General features: G+C 40.3%; 1 protein-coding gene across 2 annotated transcripts in view; it reads left to right on the forward strand.

Moving 5' to 3' along the window:
- LOC101621250 (chromosome unknown open reading frame, human C14orf37) overlaps positions 1-27,078 on the forward strand; it is a 107,432-nt gene that overhangs the window by 18,189 nt on the left and 62,165 nt on the right. For both annotated transcript variants that reach the window (XM_004681837.2, XM_012724554.1), the window contains 2 exons: positions 1-198; positions 20,278-20,529. In XM_004681837.2, the coding sequence (XP_004681894.1) occupies positions 1-198; positions 20,278-20,529 (450 nt within the window). The remainder of the gene's footprint in view (positions 199-20,277; positions 20,530-27,078) is intronic.

A 27,078-nucleotide genomic window follows, 5' to 3' on the forward strand; every position in this document is an offset into this window, starting at 1 on the left:
ACCCAAAGGACACCGTCACAAGGCCAAGTGAGGAGTTCTTCACACCCATCGTAGGCCCTCCCATGACATCCCCTGGAATCACAGAGGAGACACTCAGCCTTTCCTTAGGTCCGGACTCTGAGGGGAGAACTGAAGTTCCATCCGTGAGCCATGTTATTACAGCTGCCTCATATGGTCTGGACCAACTCGAATCTGAAGGTATCTATACTATAAAGGGAATCTTTTCTAGGACTAATCAGGTCACTGAGCAAATGTATTTCAGCAAAGATGTTGAGAGGTGTACGCAGTATGCATGATATGCCAGAGATCAGGCACTAGGATGAGACCAGTTGGCTTCCCACCTGATTTGTATGACCTGCAGTCTGTTATCAGAATGGTCTCTGCACATTTGGTGACATGTAGAAGTTACATTCTATTCAGATGTCAGTAACGCTGTATTAGGCACAGACACACTTGCTTGTTGAGGTATTGTCTGTGGCTGCTTTTGTGCCACAGCAGCAGAGTTGAGTGGATATGACAGACTAACTGCCCACAAACTCTAAAACATTGCAATCTGGACCATAGCCAAAAAAGCTTGTTGACCCCTGGTCTCCATCAATGGTTCCCTACTACAGTTGAACATTAGAATCACCTTAGGGAGCTTTTAAAAAACCCTAGTGCCTAAGTCCTCCCAGCAGTGCACAGTTGGTGTGGGGTGGGAGCCGCTGACAGCATTTTGAGAGACAGCTTTGATGATTTCACTGTGCAGATTGGGTTGAAAATACCAGCTCAAACAGAAAACTTGATTTTCCTCACTTTATTTTCTTGGGCGGAAGTTTTAACATGCATTGTGTTTTTATAACATCACTCTGGTTGGTAATGCTGACTGATACCCTGTTAGCAACATCCCTGGGTTAGAATGTTCCACTAATTGGAGAGAGGCAGTCTCCTAATCTATTAAGACTGAGAAACTCATGTTAAGTTATACTTTCCAAGACAATGACTTTTTTTTTTTAAGATTTACTTATTTATGCATACAAGAACCCAGGTATAGGCCAGAGGTGTGGGGAGTGAGAGGGTTCACCAGAGACAGAGTGGGAGGTAGAACAGGCAGATCAATTGAAATACCCTGCTGAAGGGGGCAGCCTGTGAGACTGGAGAGGTCTGCTGTGCCAGATGGGTAGCTCCCTGGTGGGGGATGAAACTTGTGCTGCAGTGGCTGTGAATAGCTTCACAGTGCTGCGCTTTAACTCCTTACACCACCAGGGAGGCCCCCCCAACCCCTCTTTACACCCTCCCCCCCAGCCCCAAGACATTGACTTTGAACATGACAAAGATGTGTGAGACGGCTACATATCCACAAGCAACAAGACTAGAAATAGGGCAAAATGTCATTTAATATTCAGCATTTCAGCAGGTGACTAACTCCTGTCTGGCGGTGAGAAATATCCAGAGAATTGTAGTTTAGTTTCATAAAGTAATTTGGAAGACAGGTAAGCTTTGGGGCTATATTAAACTTGTGTTTGATGTAGTATCCATATAGGATGTGTTTCATATTTTGTTGTTATTTCATATTCTGTCTACTCTAAAACAGTTAAGCCAGGTTTGCATTATTGTAGATTTCCAGGGCAACTAGTAGTTTTCTGACAGAGAAATATGACACTGTAGGAACAGTGTGGAGAATCCCACAGTACAGATGTGGTTTAAGTAGATTGATGGAACTCAGTACTCTTGTACTCCATATTCAGAAAAAAAGTACGGCTTTGACTTTTGTGTCTTGTATTAGCTGTGTGCTTTCCTTGATGCCATCTGGAAAAAGCAGGTTTCCTTAAATTAACCTGAGTTTGAGATGACAGCTTTACCCAGCAGGGCTCATTAAATCAGAAGAAAAAAAATATATTTGGGTATAATCTATACTTGTGAAACTGCAATAATTTTCTAAATTTAGTAGATGGTGGCAGTTGTATTGAAAAATGTGAGAATTTTCCTTACTTACCTAAGATGTTGTGGAGTCTCAATTCTTTTCTTCTATACAATTCAATTCTAGCTTGTTTTGAGACTATATTTTGTCTGTTTTTGAACTAAAGTATGATCTTTGTCAATGCTGATGAAAGATATTTTTAATTAAAAAGTATTTTTTTTTTTCCTGTTAGCTGTTGGGCTTAAGACAAGATCTGAGTGAGCCACCTTTTCTCCTAAATACTAGGGATTGCACTTTGTGTATAATTGGAATGTTATTAAGATCACAATTAGAATTATGCTGGTGTCTCTGGTTCTCTGAAAGCTGAAACAACTACACACTGATTTAAACAGACAAACCTTGCCCAGAGATATACATGCCGCTTTGGAGGAGGTATGTTACTTCTAGTTTAGGATTACATGCAGAGGAAGATAACTTATTTTTACTTAGGGCCATAGGTTATGCTAACATCAAGGTGTCTGTGTACCTTTTGGATTTTTTTTTTAAAGATTTATTTATTTGTGCATACAGAACTGAGGGTGCAGGCCAGAGGCTCAGGGGCAGTGAGAGGCTTCACCAGAGACAGAGTGGGGAACAGAACAGGCAGATAGACGAAGTACACTGCTGAGCGAAGCAGCGGGCAGGTCAGAGAGGTCTGCCGCGCCATGTGGTCACCTCTGGGGCAGGTGGGAATCGAACTCATGCGGAAGCGGCTTTAGATTATCAGTGCTGTGCTTTAACCCACTGCGCCACCAGGGAGGGCCACCTTTTGGATTTTAATCTTAGTGACATACAGTTCTGAACTAAAGCATGTGTTTATAAAATTAAATTATTATTCCTTTTAGTTATTTTAGTATCTTCCTTCCCATTTGAGAGCACTTCTCATAGTGGTCTTTTCCCCAGTGGATATGGTTAATACCTGTTCTTATTAAAGAGCAGAAGCCTGAAGAGAGAAGACCTCTGTGGAAATTTCTGAATATCTTTCCATTAAAGGGTGACTAATAGCCCAAGTTCACCTGAAAATAGCACCTATGGGGTACCCTGTCTTCCCTCCATTACATTTCTATGACCTCATGACTAAGGGGCATGTATTAATTATCTAGAGTTACCACAAGAAAGTACCACAAACTGGGTAGTAATTCTGCCCCTTGCAGTCATTCTTTTGCAGATCAACCCCATGCTCCTTCTGAAGCCTCTAGGGGAGGGCTGTCCCTTGTCCCTCCATCTTCTGGTCATCTCAGACATTCCTTGGCTGCATCACTCCAATCTCTGCCTCTACCTTTACTTGGGCTTCTTTTCTCTCCATTCCCAAATTTCTCTCATCTTATACTGACACCAGCCATTGACCTAGTGCCCAATACTTTTATCTTGATTTATTGCACTTACCAAGACCTTATTTCCAAATTAGGTCACATTCACAAGTACTATGGATTAGGATATGAACGTATCTTTTGGGGGGACAAAATTAAACATGGAACAGGGGTCTGCTTCTAAGGAGTTTACTGTGTTATTTTACATAAACATATCTATCTATTTATAAGTTTCATGTGTTATAAGCATATGTAAAATATGCAGCAGACATGCTCTATTTCTGGAACACTCAGCTGAGAGATGTGCATTGGTAGAGTGGGAGAAGTTTTGGCGTATTTTACATTTTTCACTCACTGAAAAAAAATCCTCCTTCCAGAACCTTGTGCATTTCAGTAAAATACAGTTTGATTTTTGATTTTTGAAGAGATAATGGCTTATCTGTCACCTTGTTGGATACATTTGACTTCTCGCTCACTCATTTTTTGGGAATAAATGTTTCCAGGTTGATAAAAAAATGTGTTACTGCAGGTATAACTCTACTAGGCTTGTATTCAGTGTCTTTGAAATGTCAACATCACAAAAGTGTTTTGCTTTTTTTTCAAGATAGGAAAATGGCAAATTATACATTGCATTATATATATATATATTTTAAAGTTGCTACTTTGGAGCAGGGAAATCTTTCTCTGTTCCAAAATTGTAACTTAGATTTTCTAAATACTTATGAAAGCATACTTGGAATCTTAAAATTTGGGTTAACTGTCTTTAGAATATTTTAATACTAATATAGCAAGTGGAATGAGACTTTCCAAATTTCTCAAAGAATTTTTCCTTTCTGCTTTTTAGAAACCCAACTGAGGATGTCTACTTATTTAAAATAAATCAGCCTTGTATATTCCCATAGAAGATGAAAATTCATCTGTGCTGTGAAATTCTATCAGTAATTCTGTAGCGTTGAAGGTTAACAGTTTGATAATCAGAAAACAATTTTTGTTGATCCTTCTATGCAAGGTATAAGTTTCCAAAAATAGATGAGAGATGAGAATACAAAACAGAGAGTTTCCAGATCTTGTGATTAATGCTTTCTCACATGCCCAGCTATCTTCCCTTAGTGCTTGGAATTCAGTGTCTGGCCTTGCAGGGAGTGGAAAATAGGAAGTCACATGGTGCTCACCATGGTGCTGACCACACAGATATGGGGGACAAGGTGCATTGGGTGGGACTCTCCCAAAATGACTCTGGGTCTGTTACTGTTCTTCTTCAAGAGAAGAAATACCAGTGTCCCTGCTCTTGAAAAGTTGAATTCTTGGTTTGACTGGTCCTATTTAATGCCTTGCTCTACGCATAACAGACTGAGTGTTGGGCTGTATAAGTCAGTGCCAACATCCAGATATTTCCTTATCTGTTTCAGAAGGCCCATTTGTTACAGGCTTTATTGAACAACTCATAATAATTAGCTTACTAAAGCATTAAGGTTTTCAAATATATAACATATTACCATTAAAAAATATATAAAGAGCTTTTTACTTGCTTGTGTCCAACAGACAAGTTTGATTTAAAAAAAAGACGAAATATATCATTTCACTTAACTTTTTTCTTTTCCAACAGTTTTTTCCAAGACCATTTTGGCTACCCTTATATTTAAGTTTTAAAAGATTGTGTTTTTGACATCTTTTCTCAGTCAGGCAGCAGACACAGGGCAGAAAGCTGTCATTAGTCTGTCATTTGTTGCTTTATCTATTTCAGTGACATCCGTTTTCTTGCATTTTTGAGTGGTGCATATCTCTCTCTGTGTGAGTGTGTATGTGCATCTGAGTATAAGTGTTTATATGCATACATCTCTGTGTTTGAGCCTCTGTGCATGTGTATTTAATTTTAGAGGTATTTTCCATAGTCCTCTTAAAATACTTCTAATACTACCAATACTTAGAATATTGGTAATACCAATATACCTACTGCACCTTTTAATTTCCTCTGTTGAAGAGATAGTGGTGCTATCTTTTGTTTCTTATTTAGAAGTTTTATTCGGTCTCTGTCATAGGCGCTTCTGTACTGATAATATAGGAATTTCATGAGAAAGTCATATTTGAAAAGTATGCCTTCATTTAGATGGCTTATATTTTTGGTATCATTAATAGTGAAGTCAAGGTGCCTTGTCTCTTTTGGTCAATCAAAACTGAATTGAGAAGTGCATTCTTTAAGAGGCAATATAGATTAGTGGCAAGATATTTTTTCTTAATAGTCCCACTGAGATTATTCAGAGCTCATGTAATTTTTATAAAAGAAATGTTTTGTTCCACCTGTTCTTTAATTCAAAAAATCAAATTTTTGCTCCTTCCAGTATGCATTCCTTTCAGAAAGTATTTTCTCAATTTTCATGTAATTTTTCAACTCCAAGGGAAGTTGAAAATGAGTGAATGAGAAAGAACATTCAAAATTTCATCTTGAGGCTATGTTTATAAAACTCAGCCTGTGTGATATGTGGAATATAATAAAGAAGAACACAGCTGCCTGGGATACTATAATGAGGTTAGGGATGTTCATGCTCATTATTTTAAGAATGGTGCAGCGGTTTAAAGCACAGCACTAAGAAGCTAAAGCCACTTCAGCATGAGTTTGATCCTCGCCCCGGAGGTGACCCACATGGCTTGGCAGACCTCTCCTGACCTGTCCACCACTTCCCTCAGCAGTGTACTTTGTCAGTCTGCCTGTTCTGCTCCCCGCTCTGACTTTGGTGAATCCTCTCACCACCCCTGCACCTCTGGCCTGAACACCTCTGTATGCATAAATAAATAAATCTTTAAAAAAAAAATAATGCATCCTTGCTCTATCAGCATGAACCCATGAAAATACTATCAACAAATATGTTAGGGAAGGAATTTTTCATTCATTTCATCTTTGTATCATTTCAAGGCATATTTTGTGACAGATTATGAAACAGAATTACTAATGATTTCTGTCATCAACTGCCTCTTAATGGCAAGTCACTTTGTTGTCTCAGCCTGAAATCATCATATTTTCTCAGGCATTTATGATAGATCTCTGTTTTTAAGTACCTATATACTGTATAGTGTAGAATAGTAAATTAGTCAGCCCTCAAAATGGTCTTCACATGTTTGCCAGTAATGCTCCGGTAGCCAGTCGTATTTCAGAAATATTTACAATCAATATTATGATCTATTTCCATAAAGCTTTGTCTACAAGTCCTGCTGTTAAGAAAGATCATTGACATTCACTCTGTGATTTCTTATTCTATCTTATCATAGAGGGTCTTATCTCTAGCCTTTCTCAGAAAATTCATTTATTGGAATAATTGCAACTTAGTTTTTTCCATCTGTGTGTGTGTATATATGGGGTGTGGGTGTGTCTCTGTATTGCCCAGCACCAGGAAGTTAGCACAGGCTTAGTCAATTTGCCCTTAGAATTTTTACATAATGCCTCATGGTGACAAAAGGATTTAGCATTGTACATATTCAGAAGTTTTATTTATTCATTAATTTGTGCATTTAACAAGCATTTAATGCTTCAGAAAATACGAAGGAGAAATAAGAGTAGGTGTCTCTGTAGGGAACATAAATATTAGTGCAACAGACAAGACAGACACACAAAGAAAGTCCAGATAAGTCTCAGAGTTAGGAGAGAGAGCTTTGCCCCACCAAGAGAAACAAACAACTGATATTTACAACTTGTGAGTCTTACATATATGTGCATTGGTGTGTATAGATTTGCATGCATATGTATATTCACTGTTCTCTTGGTATTAAAAATAAGTGGTGGGCCTTCCCTGGTTGCGTAGTGGATTAAAGCACAGCACTAAGAAGCTTAAGCCACTTCCGCATGAGTTTGATCCCCGGAGGTGACCCACATGGCATGGCAGATCCCTCCTAATCTGCCCACTGTTCCCCTCAACAGTGTACTTTGTCAGTCGGCCTGCTCTGCTCCCCACTCTGTCTCTGGTGAAGCCTCTCAGGTCCATGTACCCCAGTTCTGTATGTACAAATAATCTTTAAAAAAAAAAGGGGGAAAAAAAAGGGGGGGTGACAAATCCAAAGATATGAGAAATATTCTTAAGAGTGAAGAAGAGTTAACACACATCTCACACTATGTCATTTATTTTGTAGACATGTAATCAAGCAGGTCTTCTGACTTAGCAATGTTGGTTAGATGAGTTATTTCTTAAGACTAGTGGAAGTGATAGCTTCTCCATGTAACCAGTACGCAGCCTCTGGCTAATGGAACCTTGATTTATAGGAAGTGGCACAAAATTCCTTGCAAAATAATTTGTTGTGAATGATTTGTCTGGACATATACTCCAGGGTTGAAAATCTTGAGAGGAGTTGTCTAGTCGAAGATTTCCATGTCTGGTGGTTTCTGTGCAGTTGCTGAAGTGAAAATGTAGGTTGCAGTCACAAATAAGCTTTCTAAGGTGTTTTAGATGTTTCCAAAAAAATTAAGGCATTTTAAAAAGGTCATTTTTTTTTCAGTAAGAGCATAGATGTAACTCTCCTTTTACTTGTAGAAAATGGAGAATTCCATTGCCTTGGACTACAGTTACAAACAAGTTATAAACTAATGTAAGAATATCATCAACTGCATTTTCTCAGGCTTTATTCAGAACCCCGAACTTTTTTTGGCATCAGATTATCTCTTAACATTTAAATGCTGACATATCCCCAATGGAAAATATTTGAAGAAAGACATAATGCATCAGTTAGGATGATGTTACAAGATCTAAAAAATTTTTACACTTGGAAACATTGAGTTTAGCCGGGAAGACGTAGCTTCTGCTTACGTTCACCAGTGCCTTTTCTTTTTTTTTTTTTTTACACCCTCTCTTCTGTTCAGCATATACAGACATAAGACTCTCTGGAAATTCTAAAACATAAAAAACAAAGAATCTCCCGCATTAAAAAAAGAGATTTATTTATTTTATGCATACAGAACTGGGGTAAAGGCCAGAGGTGCAGGGGTGGTGGTGGTGAGAGGTTCACTAGAGAAAGTGAGGAGAAGAACAGACAGATTGACAAGTACACTGCTGAGGGGAGCAGCAGGCGGGTCAGGAGAGGTCTGCCTCCCTGCCCTGTGGATCTCCTCCGGTCGGGATGAACTCTCACTGAAGCGGCAGCCGCTTGCTTGCAGTGCTGCATCCTAACCCGTAGCGCCCCCAGGGAGGGCCCAAATCTGTGGTATTTTAACTGTGAGGGAGAGTCTCCAGGTGGCCAAGAGTCTTACTTTGGTTTCTCAAGTTATCTACCTGTGGAGAGACTTGTTTACTATTAAAACTCCAGCTGAAGCACAGATGAAACCCAATCACTTGTTTCAACTGAAATTAGTAGAAATGTAAACAAACAAACAAACAAACAAAAAACCAGTTGGCTCAAACCTAAACATAAAAATAAATAAACCAAGAAGGCAAAGGAAACATAAATTGATAGGCCAAAAGGTACATATTTTCCCCTGCTCTTACCTTAGCTCATGAGCTCTTGGGGTTCCTGGGACCTCACCCATTCCACACTCTGAGAAGGTTTTCTATATTCTATACCGAAAACACTGGAGCAAGTTTTTTCAGGCACCCTGCCAGGCTTTCTGGCATTTCAGCTTTTGGCTGTTTCCTACACAGAGGGTAACTTATTTTCTCCTTCCCAGTCCTGTTTCCACAAAGAAGAGCCAAGGTGGAGATGTAAATTTCCTGCAGGCCCCACAACCATTAGAAAACCCCCAATTCCACATACTACTGTGCTATTTCCAGGCTAAAGGGCAAACCTTTAATCCCTAGGAAACTGCCAGTCATCCCATGGTTGTACTTGACACAGGAAATCTTGTCTTCGTTAACAGCGTGGCACAACTCCCGTCCTGGCATATAACACTCTTCTTACCAGACAAGAAGCAGGTCTGTGTGATAACAGGGTTAGCTGTCACATTTGCTAGCAAATAATACTCAGCTACAATACTCCATAAACAGTTAGAAAGTTAAAGGAGGTCGGGAAGGAAAAACAAACAGTTGAGCTCAAACTCATCCTTGTGGCCCACCCAGCTCACATTGATGAGCAGTATGGATTAATGGAAAATAACTGATTCTGGAAATGGACATAGCTGAGTTTAAACCAGAGTTAAAACCAGTTGTGATCTTAACCAAATGAGACTTCTGTTTTTCCGTCTGTGTAAAGCAGGGATAATGATGTTCCCATCTCTTTCCTCTGGAAAAAAAAAAAAAAAATGAGATCCTACATGTAGAAAATAAACACATGACATTGAAAAAATACAAAGTAAATATGAACACTTTACATCATTGTTCACATAAATTTTATATCATTTATCATCGACTACTCTGTAATAGTTTTTATAGTGAAATAATCATACCCTGTGCCTGCAACTTTGGGTTAGGTCCCAGTAGGTAAGAACTTCCACCAACCCTATTGTTGTTATTAATTAAAATTCAGTGCTCCTTGGTGATGGGAAACCCGCGGGGATTACAATTGAGATGGAAAAAAAAATGTACGAAATGATGTAAAAATAAACTATTGTTAAAATAAAAAAAAAAATTCAGTGCTCTTTTGGGACCTGAAATTGAGCACTTTTTATATAAGGAAGTGTGATTTCCATTTATGTTCTGCTAGAAAGTCAGTGAATAATTGGTTAGATTTTTTTGTATCCCATGATAAAATCGAGTATTATTTCTTTTTCATGAGAACCCACACCAATGTATGCACTCAGTCAGGTAGGAGGAACTCAATAAACTTAAATGATTCTTTAAGCCTACTTTGAGAAGTCAGAGAAGGAGGAACAGAAAAGGAAGGGTAAAGGGGGAAGATTTTTCTCTAAAAACATTATTGTAGTTAGTTTGTACAAAGGTCATTTTCCCCTCATAGAAAATACCACTCTCTATCCCCTATTCTACCGTGTGACAAAAACAGCAAATAGATTTTTCTTAAAAAGTTAATTCTTATTTGACATGTAAACATAATGTAAATTAATAAAAATTACATTGAAGCCCTTAAAAGGCATAGCTGCTTATTTTGAAGAAGAAGATATGTATTAGAGAGCTGTTTGGCTTATTTCTATTCCTTCAGCAAATATTGAAGGTTTATTTTGCATGAGGCATAATGTTGGATCCTGTTGTGGGTGGGAAGCAAGAAGAATAAGAATGTTTGTGATGAAACAAACATTTCCACAAATTAATACATAAACATCAGTTTGGGTTAGTTGAGTCCTGTCTTAAAATATGAAGGGAAAATCTGCTTTCATACATATTTTTTCAAAAACAACGATCAATTCGGCTAACCTATAATTAGTCTTTTGAGTATATATGGATTCTTACGTACAGAATGTGTATATGTTGCTTGAAGCAAATGTTTTAAAAATACTAAATTGCTGAAGGATAAGATTCTATTCTGGATAACTCAGAATTTATAGATGCAATATTTAATATAGGTTTGTGTTTCTCTTTAAAACACCCCTGGGAAAAAGAATAGTATTGCTGTAATCTCATTTTCCCAAAGGAAATGTCTTATCTTAATCAAAAGTGAACTGTCTAATGAACAGGCATTAGATTCTGGAACTTACCATTTTTTGCTCTCTCTATTCAGACAACTCATTTAATTTGAGGCAAGATTTATGGAAGATAATGGAGACCATGCCAATTATCTGAGGTCAAGGCTGAAAAGAGATTGTGTAATGGTCAGCTAAATTGGCGGGTAGTATTATGGACTCTTCTTTTTTTTTTTTTTTCCTGCTTGCTAACCAGATACAGGAGATGGCATGATCAAGATTAGGATCCTATAATAGCATTATTAAATGTAACAAGATAATATTTAAACATCTATCTGAAATGTGGGTTGAGTCTAAAACATTTACAGCTGCTGTTTGGGAAGGGCAGATTATCTTGTCTCAAGTCTTTTCCCCCCCTCAGATATGTACCTTTTAAATATTGTTAAGGCTAGAATGGAGGAAGTCTTATTCTTTACTATAATAGTTAATGGGAAGTTTGAACTTCAGTAAAAAGGTTTCAAGGAATTTGTGTTGGTTAATGTAAGAAGTTTTACAAATGCTATAATGAAGCATTTAAAAAACAAAACAGAAGAAATTAACGGAATTGTTTAGAATAGCATGTTTAATAAACAATAACACTTGGATTTTATCCCACTTGAAAATGTACCCTAGATTACAGATATTTTTATGAGTATTTGTAGTTGGGGAATTTTAAAATGGAGTTTGAAAAGCCAATAAAAGCTATTACTCAACTTGTACTTCATATGTCAGTGATATGGATTCCTTTGGGAAGCACAATATTTGAATTTTTAGTTTCTGATGGAGACTCTGATCACTAGATCTTGGATAAAACTATGTTTTAGTGCATTGTGCTTGTAAGTACTTGGGAAAGTGTGAAGAGTGGTACATTTTTGCTTGATCCATCCCAATGTGAGCTGAAACTCAAGTGAACTGTAAAGAATAACCTGACTAGAAAAGAAAGGTTCTGTAGGACAAATAGAACACCAGGGACCTACGCATGGGCGTAGGACCTGGAGCACAGTCTACACAGGAAGCCTGTCTTGAACAGTTCCAGGTTTATGTTATAGCCCAACTCTCTGTGGAAGCAAGGATAAATTCTTTCTGGAGAATGCAAGACATTAAAAAATAATAAAATTATGTTTACAACACCATATGTTGGTGAGGATGCATAACTCGGGAAGTTAATTTAGACATTATCTAAACTGTTGAATGCTTCTATTCTTTCTTATTTCAAAATTCCACTTTTAGAAATATACCTGAGGAAAATCTTTGAATAAAAGATCTTGTGTAGAAATATTCATAATAGTACTGCATAACAGCAAAAAAAAAAAAAGGCAACAAATAAGTAGCCAAAATGTTTATTGACATGAGGATAAATAAATTGTGACATATTTGTATAACAAATTAGTACACATAATTGAAATTGATGAAGTAGTGGATAAAATATGTGGAACTTAAAACCATAATAATTTTGAGTAGAAAGGAATACCCCTGAATATAACATTCATTAATGGCACTAAAGGGAAGAAGGTGATTTCACAAATATATAGAACAGCTTTAGTCATGTTCCAGTTCTTCAGTTCAATAGTGTGTTTCTGGGGTTTATTTTAATATTAAGTTTAGTAACATTAACATTGTACACTTTTAATATTACATGATAAAATGTAAAAGCAATTAGCTGGAAGTTTTTAAAATTTTAGAAATGTAATGAGGTTTTATAAATTCTAAGTCAGCTTAATACTGTGAACTGTTGCACTCTGGTCATTATTATAGAAGCTACGGGATTTATCAATCCCTGCCAGTCCCAGAGCGCCATCTGCTGGGACATTGTTTCTAGAAAGTTTAATTTCTGCTTTTTAGTTTTATGTCCAATTCAATGCCCAACTTAAGAAAAAAAAATCTGGAAAATGGAAACAGTGCCATTGCTCATTCTTCAGTCATTTTTCATATGTGGAAACCATTTTGACACAATGGTCTTTGGTTATATAGGCGTAGGAGTTCCCAGGGAAATATATGCCAACAAATTTGTCTTCTAGAAATATGCTGCTGGGCTGTCAGAGCCATTGTCCTAGCAGGGGAAGTGGGAGGGGAAGAGTTAACATGCTCAGCCCAGGCCCCGCAAGCCTCCCTGTGTCCTTTTCTGGCATCCTTCCTCTTCATGAGCTGTAATTTGTTTTCCTTAGATTTAAATTTTGTGAAGGAAAGAACAAGGCCACTCGACGAGTTCAGACAGTTAAAACTAATGAACAAATAGGCAAAAGATGAGGATGCGAATGAATCATGGATGTTCTAAAGAGTTAGAAGTACAGGTGGGGTCTGTTCTTCCCAGAAGACAAGGCAGACAGGTTCTGTTGGGGAACCAGTATTACTGCTCAGGTTATTCATATTCTAATTGTTGGGATGACAGTGTCAAGTAAGGGTTCCTCTTGTTTTTTTAAAGATTTATTTATTTATGCATACTAGAACTGGGGTACAGACCAGGGACAGAGTGGGGAGCAGAACGGGCAGCTCTACTGCTGAAGGGATCAGGTGGGTGGGACTGGAGAGGTCTGCTGTGCCATGTGGTCACCTCCCTGGCCGGGAATCAAACTCGTGCCTCAGGGGCTTCATAGTGTTGCTCTAACTCACTGCACCACCAAGGGTTCCTCTTCGACTCAGTAATACTTTGTGGGTACTAGTTACTTTTCTGTCTTTTGGAAGTCTAAAGGTATCTATTCTGTGATAAAAGTGGAACTGGAGAAGCTGACACTGTTGCTGGGATCTGTCCTTTATGTGGCAAGTGGACTTTGAGGCTGAGTCTGATTAACTCAGGCCAGGACCATGGGGCAAATTTTCTCCCACATCTTTTATTAGGAGTTAACCCATGGCTCTTGGTTTTGTTGGCCTGATACAAAAATAGTTGCAATAAATAAGACAGGTCTGCTTTGAAGTAAAAAATTCTGAGTTTAACAGTCTGGTAGAGGCTCTGTTGTGATATTTAATCACCCAGTACAGCTTTACCACCAGCTAGGTAGCCTGTAAGTAAAACTCGGTCTCTGTAGAACTAAGAATTTAAGTTTGGAAGATAATGCAGGGAAAGTACTTTTGAATTCTTCAGTAGAAAAGCCCAAAATAATCCAAAGATTGAGATGGTGATGAAACAGCCATTAAGAGGTGCTTCCAGAAAATGTCCAGACAGATGGAATTGGCTTACAGTGTATTCTGTCTGGACACATCTTTTCTCCCTGCTACTTGCCACAGGACATTTTTCTCTTTGAGCTATGGACATCCCTAAGCCGGGTGGAGCTGTTACCTGACACCTCTGTTTAATGCTTTGCAGAAACTGAAGGGAGTCTCTGTCCCTGTTGGATGCTGAGTTGTTATATCCCCACCCCCACCCCCACTTCCGAACACTAGATGAAGCCGATTTGTCTGGCACCAAAGTCAGTGTTTTGTCTGGTAGTGTCAGAATTCTTGACAGCGGATCTATTAGACAGTGACTTGATCTTAGGAACAATCTTTGGAAAAAACCTCTAAGCTCCACGGTGAGGCATCTCTGCCAGTGCTTGGCTGTGCACCATGAATTCAGAGGTGTGCCTTGGGAACTCGGGCTCAGAGAGAAGGAAAAGGAATTTTCTGTCATCTCTGTCAGGCCTGGGAGTGGGAATAATGAGAAGTTGTGGGAGGAGTTTACCTGTCAGGAGAGATGGTACTGAGAAACCATCACCATTGCTGCCCCTGAGGCAGCAGTTAACAGTTGCCATTTGACACGATGAATCAAGTCAGTCAACACAGGAAAGGGAAATGGTGATTTCAAGGGTGTACTCTTCATTCTAGGTGATGTGTCTAGAAGAGCTGCTCTGCTGACTTCTACCAAACCTCTTTTGGGTTGAAACTTTTTTTTTAAGGATTTCAGGACAAATAAAACCTCAAGTCTTTGAGAACTGTCACTAGATATTAACATAGGAGGTGTGCCTATCACACATGGTAAAGAGCAAAGGCTTCTTTGAAGAGGTTTATTTTTTCTTTTTCTCCATAATCTTTATAAGAAGTGTGTGTGTGTGTGTGTGTGTTTGACTGACTAACCTGAGTATTTGGATTTCAAGTTAATTAAAATAAATTTAGTTTTTTTTTTTAAATTTAAATGAAATCCAGAACATGTTACCCTGTAACCTTTCACCACAGCCTGGTAGTGTTAGTTGGATAAGTTCTTCCTTCAGTTGTAATTTTCTGAGTCGGGGGTCCTTTTGTTTTGGGCACAGTTTTATTTTCTGAACATTTATTTTGTATCATTGCCCTTTGTATTAAGGTGTTCATGATATTATCTCTCTTGGATGTAACTAGTTGAAAGATTGGCTGAAATACAGATGACTTTATTTTTTCTTAAAGATTTATTTACTTGGCCCTCCAATGGTGGCACAGCAGGTTAAAGCACAGCACTGAGAAGCTAAAGCCACTTATGCATGAGTTGGATCCCCGTTCTGCTCCCCACTCTGTCTCTGGTGAAGCTTCTCGCTGCCCCTGAGCCTCTGGCCTATACCCCAGCTCTGTATGCACAAATAAATCTTTTAAAAAAAAAAGATTTATTTATTTATACATACAAAACTGGGGTACAAGCTAGAAGTGCAGGGCAGTGAGAAGCTTCACCAGAGACAGAGTGGGGAGCAGAACAGGCAGATCTACGAAGTACACTGCTGAGGGGAGCAAGGGGTGGTCAGGAGAGGTCTGCTGCGTCATGTGGGTCACCTCCGGGCCTGGGATCGAACTTGCACTGAAGCGGCTGCAGCCATCTTGCAGTGCTGCGTCCTAACTGGTTGCTTCACCAGGGAGGGCCCTCTCTTCACTTTTATGATGAAGAAGAAATCATGGGACTCTGGGTTGTCTTATACCTGGTGGTCTTATATGTTGCATTTGTTCTTGTAATGTTATTCAGAGGATTGTGTAACTAATTGTTTATTAACTGTTATCTGTGTTCCCTTGCATCTATCCAGTTGTTGAAAACCTGGATCTAGTCCATTGTTTATGCATTTGTTCACTTAACAGATATTTAGAGCCCTGCTGATTGTCAAGCACAGCCTTAGTCACTGGGGCATAAAAGAAGATAAGACTATCCTTCCATTATCCAATTTTCTACCTTCCATTATCCAGTGTTCTACCTTTCTGAGTTAAGCTGCTGTAAAATATTTTGTTAATATTAGGAAAGACGATCATATCCTTTTTTACATCTGACCTGTTTCCAGGAGTGAATGTTCCTGGATGATGTAAGAATTGCAGCATACTAAAGAGGTTTAGCAGCTACAAAATAATTGTAGGTTTGAAAAAAAAAAAAGAAGAAGAAAGAAAACTCCTGGCAGAAAAGGTAATGAGTGAGTAAGGCTGCAGTGAGGATGTGCCTGAGCCTACCCACGCCCTGCATCCCATCCCATCAGGAACAATAGAGGATGCCAAACTTGGGTCTAAGCATCTTATATATTAACTGTTGTCATCCTTACAACAGCCCCGTGACGTAGGAATCATGCCAATTTTATAGATGGGGTGCTGTGGCACGGCACAGTTCAGTCACCTGCATAGAATCACTCAAGCCTAGTAAGTGTGCCTGGCTCCAGAGCCCATGTGTGTAACTGCTCTGTGATCCCTCACTGCTCTGTGATCCCTCATCTCTCAGGCCACCCTTCCAGCATCTCTCTCACCTTTCTTGTTCATTAGCAATTCCTTTCTCACTGCCAGAGCTTACCCATCAATTACAAGCAAATCCTATATGTGCTATTTTTTTTTAAAAGATGTCTTTATGCATACAGAACTGGGGTACAGGCCAGAGGTGCAGGGACGGTGAGAGGATTCACCAGAGACAGAGTGGGGAGCAGAACAGGCTGACTGATGAAGCACACTGCTGAGGGCAGCAGTGGACTGATCAAGAGAGGTCTGCTGCACCATGTGGATCACCTCCGGGGAGAGGATCAAACTAATGCTGAAGTGGCTTTAGCTTTTTCGTGCTGTGCTTTAACCCGCTGTGCCACCAGGGAGGACCCTATATGTCCCCCCTTTTTTTTTTAAGATTTATTTATTTGTGCATAAAGAACTGGGGTACAGGCCAGAGGCTTGGAGGCAGTGAGAGGCTTTACCAGAAACAGAGTGGGGAGCAGAACAGGCAGATCAGCGAAGTATACTGCTGAGGGGAGCAGCGGGTGGGTCAGGAGAGGTCTGCCGCGCCATGTGGTCACCTAACGGGGCAGGAGGGGATCAAACTCATGCGGAAGTGGCCTTAGCTTCTAAGTGCTGTGCTTTTAACCCACTGCGCCACCAGGGAGGGCCCTATGTGTATTATTTTAAGAACCTTCTTTGACACCACATCTCCCTCCAGTCATCTCCAAGTGTCCTTGTTGACTTCTTCAAATTGTAAGCATTTTTTTCCATTTGCTATGTCTACATCTTTTTTTCTGATTTTATTTGGAACCACTCCAGCCTGACTTTGTCTCTACCATTCCACAAAAATGTTGGTCAAGTTCACTGATGATCTCAAACTTCAGTCAGGGCGACAGTCTCAGTTTCCTCCTGGACCCCTGACATATTTTATTCATCTGGCTTCTGTGACATCACACTGTTGATTTCTCTCTCACCTCTGGAGTCACTTTTATGTGGCTCTCTCTGTGCTGGCCAGCGTTGGTTTGACCTGCTTCCCTTTCATTTCCACTCACTTGGTGGTCTCAGCCAGTCTCAAGGTCTTCAATATTAGACATTTCAAAATATGATTTGATGATGCTTAATGATTTTTTTAAAATAACACAATAGTTTATTTTTACATCATTTTGTGCCTTTTCCCATCTCAGTTGTAATCCCAGTGGGCTTCCCATCACCAAATCACTCATGTGCCATCACCAAGGTCCAATGCACTTTCCACCCCCCAGTTTTGATCCCATTCCTCATTTCACCCCTGTAAAGTGTCTCTTGTATATAGTTGTTCATTATTATTTTTTTTTTCTCCCCTGGTCCTTTATACTCCTACTATGAGCAAAACCATCTGGTATTTTTCCTTTTCTTTCTGGATGTTTAATGAGTTTTATCTTTAGCTTTGCCCTTCCCTAGATGCTATGTTATGATGTCTGGTGCAGGATGAGAAAATGATTACTCCAAGTCCAAGCCGTTTTGGAGCTAAATGAGGAGCCTTCAGGACTACACTGGGCTACTGCCTTGAGAGGAGCAATTTGAGGTGGTGTCCCAGCCAGAGGCAGTCTTGCGTTTATTGAGTGAAATACAGATGATAGAAATCAAAGAGCAGCCCAGCAAGTAGAGAATGCATAAGCAGGTGGGGGCCATGCAACCACCTGGGCCTCCCAGGGCTTAGTGACAGCGGCGGAGTGCAGGGGTCTGCATGTAGATGCTGATCTAGGCGTAGCATCTAGAGCGCTACATGAACACGCTGTTTTTAGCATGTATTTCGGCACACCACGACTTTTGCTCTGAGAGATTCCTTATCTTAGTTCCCTGTTCATCCTTTGGCTGCAAGATACCGGCTAGACAAGGCACAGAATAGACCCACACCCCCGCACCTACACTTGCAGCATTTCCATGGGGGCTTCCTAGGCACAGCCGCCACCTGCTCCACTTGTCTTAAAGAAAATTCTTGATTTTGCCCTTTGTCTTTTACTTCCCAATTTTAGTAATGTAGCATCTTCTTGCTGGGGTATATCCCATGTAGAGCTCTATTGACAGATTACATCCAGATCTAACCGCCTTTGCCCCCTCTTCCAGACCCACATGCTCATCCTAAGCACTTTCCTCTCTTCCTGGCTGTTGAAATAACCTGAAGAGGGTTGTCTGCTTTTTCTCTTGCTCTCACACAGCCTGTTCTCCACCCTGGCTGGAGTCTTTCTTTGCAAGTGTGAATCAGATCTGGCCTGCCTACCCTTTCACCATTTCCTACATTCTCTCTGTCTCCAGCCCAGTTTTTCCTTTGTTGTTCTTGAACAAGCATATATCTGCTCCAAGGCATTTGCCCTTGCAGGTCCCGCTGCTGGGAAAACTCTTCCCGTAGATTTCGGTCTACAGTAAATGAGGGAATTGATTATTTTGGTATAATATCTGTTCAAACATTACCTTAGCTGCAAAGCTTTCCTGTATCTCCCTGTCTGAAACAGCAGCACCTGGCATTTTCTGTCTTCTTGCAGTTTAACTCATGGTGTAAGGTTGTATTCTGTATCTGTTTGCTTGTTACATGCCTCCTTGAGTGGTTTTAGTAACTCCACGAAGGCAGACATTATTTTCTATCCCCAGCACCTGGAACCAGTTGCTTTATAAATATATATATACACATATATATAAATATAAAGTTGCTTTATAAATATATATATTTATACACATAAGTATAAATAGTCGAATTTTGGGAAGTGACAGGTGGTAAGTCCCACAAATGTTAAGGATATAAAAAAAAATTACATGTGATGTCTTTAAAATGTAAATGATAGGTGAAAAGGTTATGTGTGGAGCAGAAAAGGAGTGCCCTGAGTTCTCGGGTGACTTGAAGCCCTCCTCTTGCCTTCTCTCCTGTGCCACCAGAGGCGCTCCCTGTGGCCGGCACTGCTGTGTGCTGAGCCAGGGGCAAGGTCTTCAGTGGACTGTGCGTGCTCTGCTCTCTTCACGGGTCACCCGGGTGCAGTCAAAGAGAGAGTGGGGTCTAGAAGTATTCCTAGAAAATGAAAATTGGTGACACATAGTGAAATTGGGGATCTTATTTTCCCTAAATCTCTTCTACTTGAAGCACTGAAAATGACAATATATATATTTACTCTTCTGATAATAACAGTGTTAACAGTTATTTTCATGTGTAGTTTCTCTGATTGATCATTATCCCACTTCCCAACCCCCTCTCCAGTTGGGTTGAGAATGTGATGTAACTGATTTGAGTTTCATGGCACACTCCTCTGTAAGGAGGAAGATGAGAATGACAAAGATGGTGTCTCTCTGGATGAGAGCCTGGATGGTGACCCTGAGCTGCCTGGATCCAGAAGTGGACTTATGTATGCACGAATCCAGGAGTGGATTTATGTATACTCTCTTAGCATTGGCGCGGGTACTACTCAGAGATGTGGAAGAATAGAAAGAATTTTGTACCCAAATAATGAATGTTCTTGCTTAGTGTTATGAAATATAAAAGGGTTAGGTTTCTCGCTTTAAATCCTGTTAGTCTTCCAGTCTGCTTACAAATGGATACATCATTCAGGACCTTTAGAAAAAGACATGGTGTGCTTTCTATGTGTCCTTGTACACATAGCGATGACTTTAACACAAATACACTTAGCCTGAACTTTGACTCCAGACAAACATGAGATATCATTATTATTTGATACAACTGATTTTGACTGTTTTAAAAGGTAGTTATGGAATGTGCACAGAATCCCACAAAGTTCACATTGCCCAATTTGGGCTGTAGAAATTGTTTTAACAGTCAAGTGTGGTTATTTTGTAGTGCTTAGGTCATTTCAGAAGCCTCATTTGTATTCACTCACTGTATTTCTTCATGTTTCCTTTGATTTCTTTTTGCCTAGAGGGAGAAGACGAGGATGAAGAGGATGAGGAGGAAGAGGAAGAAGAGGAGGATGAGGAGGAAGATGAGGATGATAAGGATGGCGTTTCTCTGGATGAGAGCCTGGATGGTGACCCTGAGCTACCTGGGTTCACGCTCCCCGGCCTCACATCTCAGGAACCTGGCTTGGAGCAGGGAAATGAGGCTGCAGTGGAGGGAGCCACCTACCAGGCTCCAGATGCCATTGAGTGGCAGCAGCAGAATCAGGGCCTGGGTAAGTCCTCTGTGCTCCCCGTCCCCTCTCCCCCCCTTTCACGCTCTCTAAGGTGACACTTCTTTCATTGGTGTGGATTATGGAGCAAAATGGATATTCTGTTTGTGGGTGATTCATTTGGGAAAAAGGCATCCATTTTCCCCAATATGTTTCCATTTATGCTCTTAAATCACCAGGCTCCAGTCTAAGCTCAGTTACTTACTTTTGGGATGAATTCCTTCTTTCCTTCCCAGCCTGAAGACACTTGTAGTCTTTGGAATGACTTTTACATAGGGAGGGGACGTATATTACCAGGTGACCAAGTAGCACACACGAGCTGGCGTTGGAAAAACAAATATATTTTGTATGTTCTGTCCTTTTGGAATTTTTTTTCTGCACTGCTTTGAGTGAGCTTCTGTCAGTCTGTGGCTTTTCTGTGTATTCTGGAAGTTGTCATCCATTGTCAAGCATGGTCTCATTTCAGCTGTTGGGTCCAAACAACCCGTGTTTACCAGACTTAGCTCCTGGCCTGATTTTTTGGCAAGAGACTCTGTGGATGCAGGCTGACTCCATCTGGACACTCTTTTTCTTCTCAGCAGAGAGGGCCCCTTATTACTTTCCTCTTGACTTTTTTTTTTTTTTAAAGATTTATTTATTTATTCATACAGAACTGGGATACAGGCAGAGATGCGGAGGGTGAGAGGATTCACCAGGTACAGAGCGGGGAGCAGAACAGGCAGATAGATGAAGTACACTGCTGAGGGGAGCAGCGGGTGGGCCAGGAGAGGTCTACCACACCATGTGGTCACCTCATGCAGAAATGGCTTTAGCTTTTATAGTGCTGTGCTTTAACCCGCTGCGCCACCAGTGAGGGCCTTGACTTTTTTTTTTAAAGATTTATTTATTTATGCTTACAGAACTGGGGTATAAGTCAGAGGTGCAGGGACAGTGAGAGGCTTCAGCGGGTGGGCCAGGAGAGGTCTGCCACACCATGTGGTCACCTCCGGGTAGGCAGGCGGGGATCGAACTCATGCAGAAGTGGCTTTAGCTTTTTAGTGCTGTGCTTTAACCTGCTGCGCCACCCAGGAGGACCTTGACTTTTTTTTTTTTAAAGATTTATTTACTTATGCTTACAGAACTGGGGTACAAGTCAGAGGTGCAGGGACAGTGAGAGGCTTCACCAGAGACAGAGTAGGGAGCAGGACAGGCATCTCAATGAAGTACACTGCTGAGGGGAGCAGCGGGTGGGCCAGGAGAGGGCCGCGCCATGTGGTCACCTTCGGGGCAGGGGTTTGAACTCCGGGGCAGGGGATTGAACTCTGAGGCAGTGAAACGGCTGCAGCCACCGTGCAGTACTGCATCCTAACCTGTTGTGCCACCAGGGAGGGCCCCTTTTGACTTTTTCAAGAGAGATATTATACACTCTGGATGATTCTTTGAAGCCTAAGTCTCCTGACATGAGGTGAAATATTCTCTACTCTAAAGAAACCCTCTCTTAGAAGTTCTGTTAGTCTTTATAGTTAAACCTGTTTGTACCTTCAGAGTTGCAGAGATTGAATGTGTTATATAATCAGTTTCATTGAAAATGTGTCTGTTGTTCTGGGACTTCAATCTGGAATATCATACTAATGTATACTAATGTCTAGGTTGAAACTTGCAATTTAGACTCCTGTTACCTGTGATTTCTTAAAGATCATTCTATCTTCCTTTGCAACTTTTTCTTTTCTCATTTTTTTTTTTTTTTTTACATCAGTGGTGAGAAAGGATGAGTGCATTGCAGGAGCATGGAGTGGAAAAATTGCAATCTGTTTACCACATGATAGTGTAGTTTAAAACATTTTCTCTCATTTTTTAAAGTGCAAACTAGAATTGGTAAAACCTTTAAAGGTTTACGATCTAAGGAGTGATTCTTTTTATAATCTCTAGAACTTTGAGGATATTTAATGTCATTTGCTCTTCCTTTAGAGTTTTTTGATGAGCTGCCCTTTAGATTTGATTAAATAATTTATCCGATAAACCTAACTGAGCACCTATTACATTTCTGACACTTTGCAAAGTATTGGGAACACAGAGGCAAACAAGGCAGTTCCCTGTCTTGTTTATAGCAGAGTCCATTTCATTGAGATTTCAGTGCAGGGTGGGTAGTTTTTTTTTTTTTTTTAAAAGATTTATTTATTTATGCATACAGAACTGGGGTACAGACCAGAGGTGCAGGGGTGGTGAGAGGATTCACCAGAGACAGAGTGGGGAGCAGAACAGACAGATTGTCGAAGTACACTGCTGAGGGGAGCAGAGGGCCATTCAGGAGAGGTCTGCCATGCCATGTGGGTCACCTCAGGAGCGGGGATGGAACTTGTGCTGAAGTGGCTTTAGCTTCTTAGTGTTGTGCTTTAACCCGCTGCGCCACCAGGGAGGGTCCAGGGTAGGTAGTTGTATAATAAATGTAGATTTAGGAAGCCTGAACAGAAATGAGGATGGCGGCCCTTTATATTAACCTGAAGTGTTCAGACCTGCCATTTGTAGGGTATATAGAGAGAAAAGAGCTTGAGGGGAAGGAGATCAAAGAAGAGACCCACACAAAGGCATGTGGTGGGAATAAAAAGCATGATGCATGCAGACGGGTTGTCAAAGGACAGTGTAAGGGGGGAAAGAAGCTCTAGGAGATATGGTGGTGGAAGAGGCTGGAGAGACAAGCCAGGGATGCTCCATGAAGAACTCTCAGTGCCAAGGGGTTTGATTCGTCCGTTATGAAAGCCATTTTGGAGACAGAGTCGTGGAGAAAGAGGGGGACAACTTGAGACTAGGGAGAGCAAAGGGCCATTTAGAGGCCAATGCATTGATCCCAGTGAGAAATGAAGGTCTGAGTGCAAGCAGAGGAGGTGGCGTGGGGAAAAAGCCTCCAGTCAGAGAGCTGGGAGTTCCTCACGACCCTGTTGGGGTTGGGAGTAGAAAAGAGAATTGATTTCTAGGGGTTAGCTTGGGCAAATGGGTGGGTAGTGATGCCTCTTATGAAGACAGAGAGTAGAGGAAGGGAAGTGAGTTTGGGGGAGAGGTGATCCGGTTGTGGATGGTTGAGAATGAGGAGCCTGAGCGATGTCTAGTAGTGACTTAGATTTTCAGTCTTGAATTCAGCAGAGAAGCCTGGGGCTGAGATATAATTCAGGGGTTATTACCGTAAAGGTTGTCAGAGAGGTCGTCACTGAAATGTAGTGGGGTTGCCTGTGGAATGTGCATCTGGTAAGGAGACTACAGCAGTGGCAGTGGCAGGATCTCTACTGTGCAGGCAAAAGTGTTAGCGCAGGGCATACAGGATTACTGCATTATTCCTAAACAAACTCAGCACGTAACTGGGCAGCAGTTACTTTTGAAACATATCCAGTGAAACTGATAAAGGATTCTAAGTGTATTAAAATATTATATAGTAAAAATATAAAACACAAAATATGAACCCTAGCCTGTGGACTTGTGAATATTTAGCCTCGATTATTTTTGAAAAATAACTATATATCTATATATAAATTTCACATCATTCTTCCTTTTTCATCTCGCTTGTAATCCCTGTGGACTTCCCACCACCGATTCACCCCTGTGCCATCACCATAGTCCCATGTGCTCTTCCCACCCCAGTTTTGATCCTGTTCCCCTCTCTATCCTGATGAATGTCTCTGGTTTATAATTGTTTGTTGATTTTCATTTTCACTTTATAATAGTTGTTATTTTCTGATCCCTTACACTCCTGCTATAAGTGAAAGCATCCAGTATTTTTTTTTTTCTTTCTGGCTTATTTCAGTAAGCATGATCCCTTCCAGCTCCATTCATGTTGCTGCAAATGGCATGAATTTATTTTTTTGATTGCTGAGTAATATTCCATAGCATATATGCACCACATCTTCTTGATCCAGTCATCTAGCCTCTATTATACATATACTAGTTTGAAATGAATAAAATAAAATATAAAATGCAAAGATAGCTTCTTTCTAAGCAGTCAGTGACTCAATCGCAATAAGGACTTTTGGGCCAACATGAATTGATCCTGTTTCCTAGATTCTCAAAGAGCAGATGAAATACAGGGGACACCCCCTTCCCTTATGTGATGATTTTTGTGGCAGGTAGAGGAGTGGCTCCACAGAGATGTTTGTGTCCTAATCACTGGGACTAGTGACCAGTAAAAACAACTTTGCTGGTGTTGTCAAGTTAGGGACATTAAGATGGGCGAGTACCCTGGAGTATCTGAACGAGTCCCATGTAACCAGAGAGGTCCTTAGATGAGGAAGGGACAGGTCAGAGTCAGAGAAGGAGATGCAGGTGGGCAGAGGCCAGAGTGATGGGGCTGTGTGCCAAGGAATGCTGGCAGCCTCTGGAAGCTGCAAAAGTGAAGAGATGAATGGCTGGTCCCCCTCAACCCTCAGAAGAAGCACAAACCTGCAGGCCCTTTGATTTTAGGTCCTCAACACCCACAATAGACTTCTCACCTATATAACTCTAAATTAATTTACTAAGTGAGTGGGTATATGTTACAATAGAAATAGGAAACTAATACTGATGACAGTACTGTTTTATGGGACATGCCACTGCAGCTGTACTCAGAGTGTAAAGGCTGTAAAGGAAAGTAGAGATATTTTCTTAATCATTAAAAATGTAAACATTGAGATCCTTTAAAAAGTAGTCCTATTTAATATCATTTTAACTGGCCATCTTCAGTCCTCTTTATAAGTAAGTTATTTATAGTTTGTCACATCCTATTTTACAATATGAGTAGTATTTTAAAGCAAATGCTAAAACCCATATAAACCTTTAGAAATGAACAGATTGAAGTGGGTAGCTGGGATTGGCTAAAAATAATGCAAACTCTGAATAGATTATAGTCATGTTTCTTGTGAAGTAATGAGAGCAGAAAATCTAGATATTTTCTAAGGCAAAACTGTGGATTCATGGCCTCAAATTCTCTGAATTTCTGTTTTTTTTTTTTTAAACATTGTCATATACACATTGCATCAAAACCTTTGGAGAGAGAGAGAGAGCTCTGTTTCTTCTTTGGCTCTACGGAGGTGTGATTGGAATGAATTGTTTTGTTGGGATGGAAGGGATCAGGTGTGAAAGTTCTGTTATGTTGAAATATATTGGTAAACTATCCATAAAACTCTTTACTCACATATGCAGAATCAGTTTCTTCTCTGATTTAACAAATTCATTTTTAAATTTATTAACAAGAATCTGTACAAAGAGCAGAATCTATGATCCATATCACTTCTTGTCCTCTTGTTTTAATAAATCACACAATTATCTTTTTTAGAATATAAAATCACAATGACCAAAGGGAGTAAAGAGATCAATTTTTAATGTTGAAATATTTCCAATGTAGGTAGAACCGGTGATTCTATGCTCTTTTGCTTTTTGTTTCTGTTAGGATGCCTTTAGCTACAGGTAGCAGAAACCTTAAATTAGTTTAAAAAGTAAAGAACTATATTTTCTTTCAAAATGGCAAGTCTTGACTCAGTAGCTCTTGACTCAGTAGCTCCATTGACTGAATTGCTCATCAGTGACCCCATTATTTCCCCATCTGCCTTCACCGTCATCCTGGGTGATTTAACACTGCTCAAGACTGGCATCCTCATAGTTGCAATGGCTGAAGCAGTTTCAGGGGTAACCCCCAGACAAGACATTGTTCAGAGACAGAAGATTGCTCATTCTCTGTTTCTTTCTTGGGAGAAGGGCAGCCTCCCTAAGGAATTCCCTGGTAAAATTCCTTTTCCTTCTAAATGACCAAGGGGGGTAAGTCAATATCCATTTCAAAACCACATAGGCCAGGGAATGTGATCGCAGGACTGGTGGAAAGGACCGAGTGGCTGTCAGTCACCATATCTATTACCCATGGTTTCTGTTTTTGTATTTTCTTTCCTTGTACCGAGTGGCTGTCAGTCACCATATCTATTACCCATGGTTTCTGTTTTTGTATTTTCTTTCCTTGTAGTGGCTACATCCATGTCTCTTCTGCCCTTAAGGAATCCTGTGACTAATCTTATTAAATCAGTATCTTTGGAAAAGGCTTTGGAAAGACACTAGTAAGTTAAATGCAGAATTATTGTAGTTATCTTTTTTTTTTAGTTTTTTTTTTTTTTAATTTGCATCTAGCATTGGAATGAGCTGTTGGTTTAGGAAGTGGAATATATTTCTCTGGAGGGCTTTAACAAGCATGACAAATGATTAATGAAGGGCTAAGGATGTTTGTGGAAAGCAGAAGAATGAAAAGCATAATGTCCATTTTTCCGTGAGACATTCATTGAGCATCTATGCAGTATGTGCTGCATGTTGTGGAAACCGTGCGTGGCTGCCAGCAAAGGAGATAGGTCACTCAAAGGCAGAGTGGCCCATGGAGAAAGGCCAGTGGCTGAGCAATTCCTCAGCTGGGACAAAGCCAGTGCAATGACCAGAGTTGACTTGGACTGAGCGGCCACCTGTGAGGTGTGCTTTCAGGGGTGCTTTGCCTGATCCCCTAATTTATGTCACTCTTCCTTCCTTAAGCTGGGATGCCTACTCATCAGTATTAGAGCCTTCCTTTAGATGAAGACA

This window comes from Condylura cristata, unplaced genomic scaffold (genome assembly GCF_000260355.1).
Source record: "Condylura cristata isolate star-nosed mole 26May11 unplaced genomic scaffold, ConCri1.0 scaffold00013, whole genome shotgun sequence".
NCBI classification, from domain to species: domain Eukaryota; kingdom Metazoa; phylum Chordata; class Mammalia; order Eulipotyphla; family Talpidae; genus Condylura; species Condylura cristata.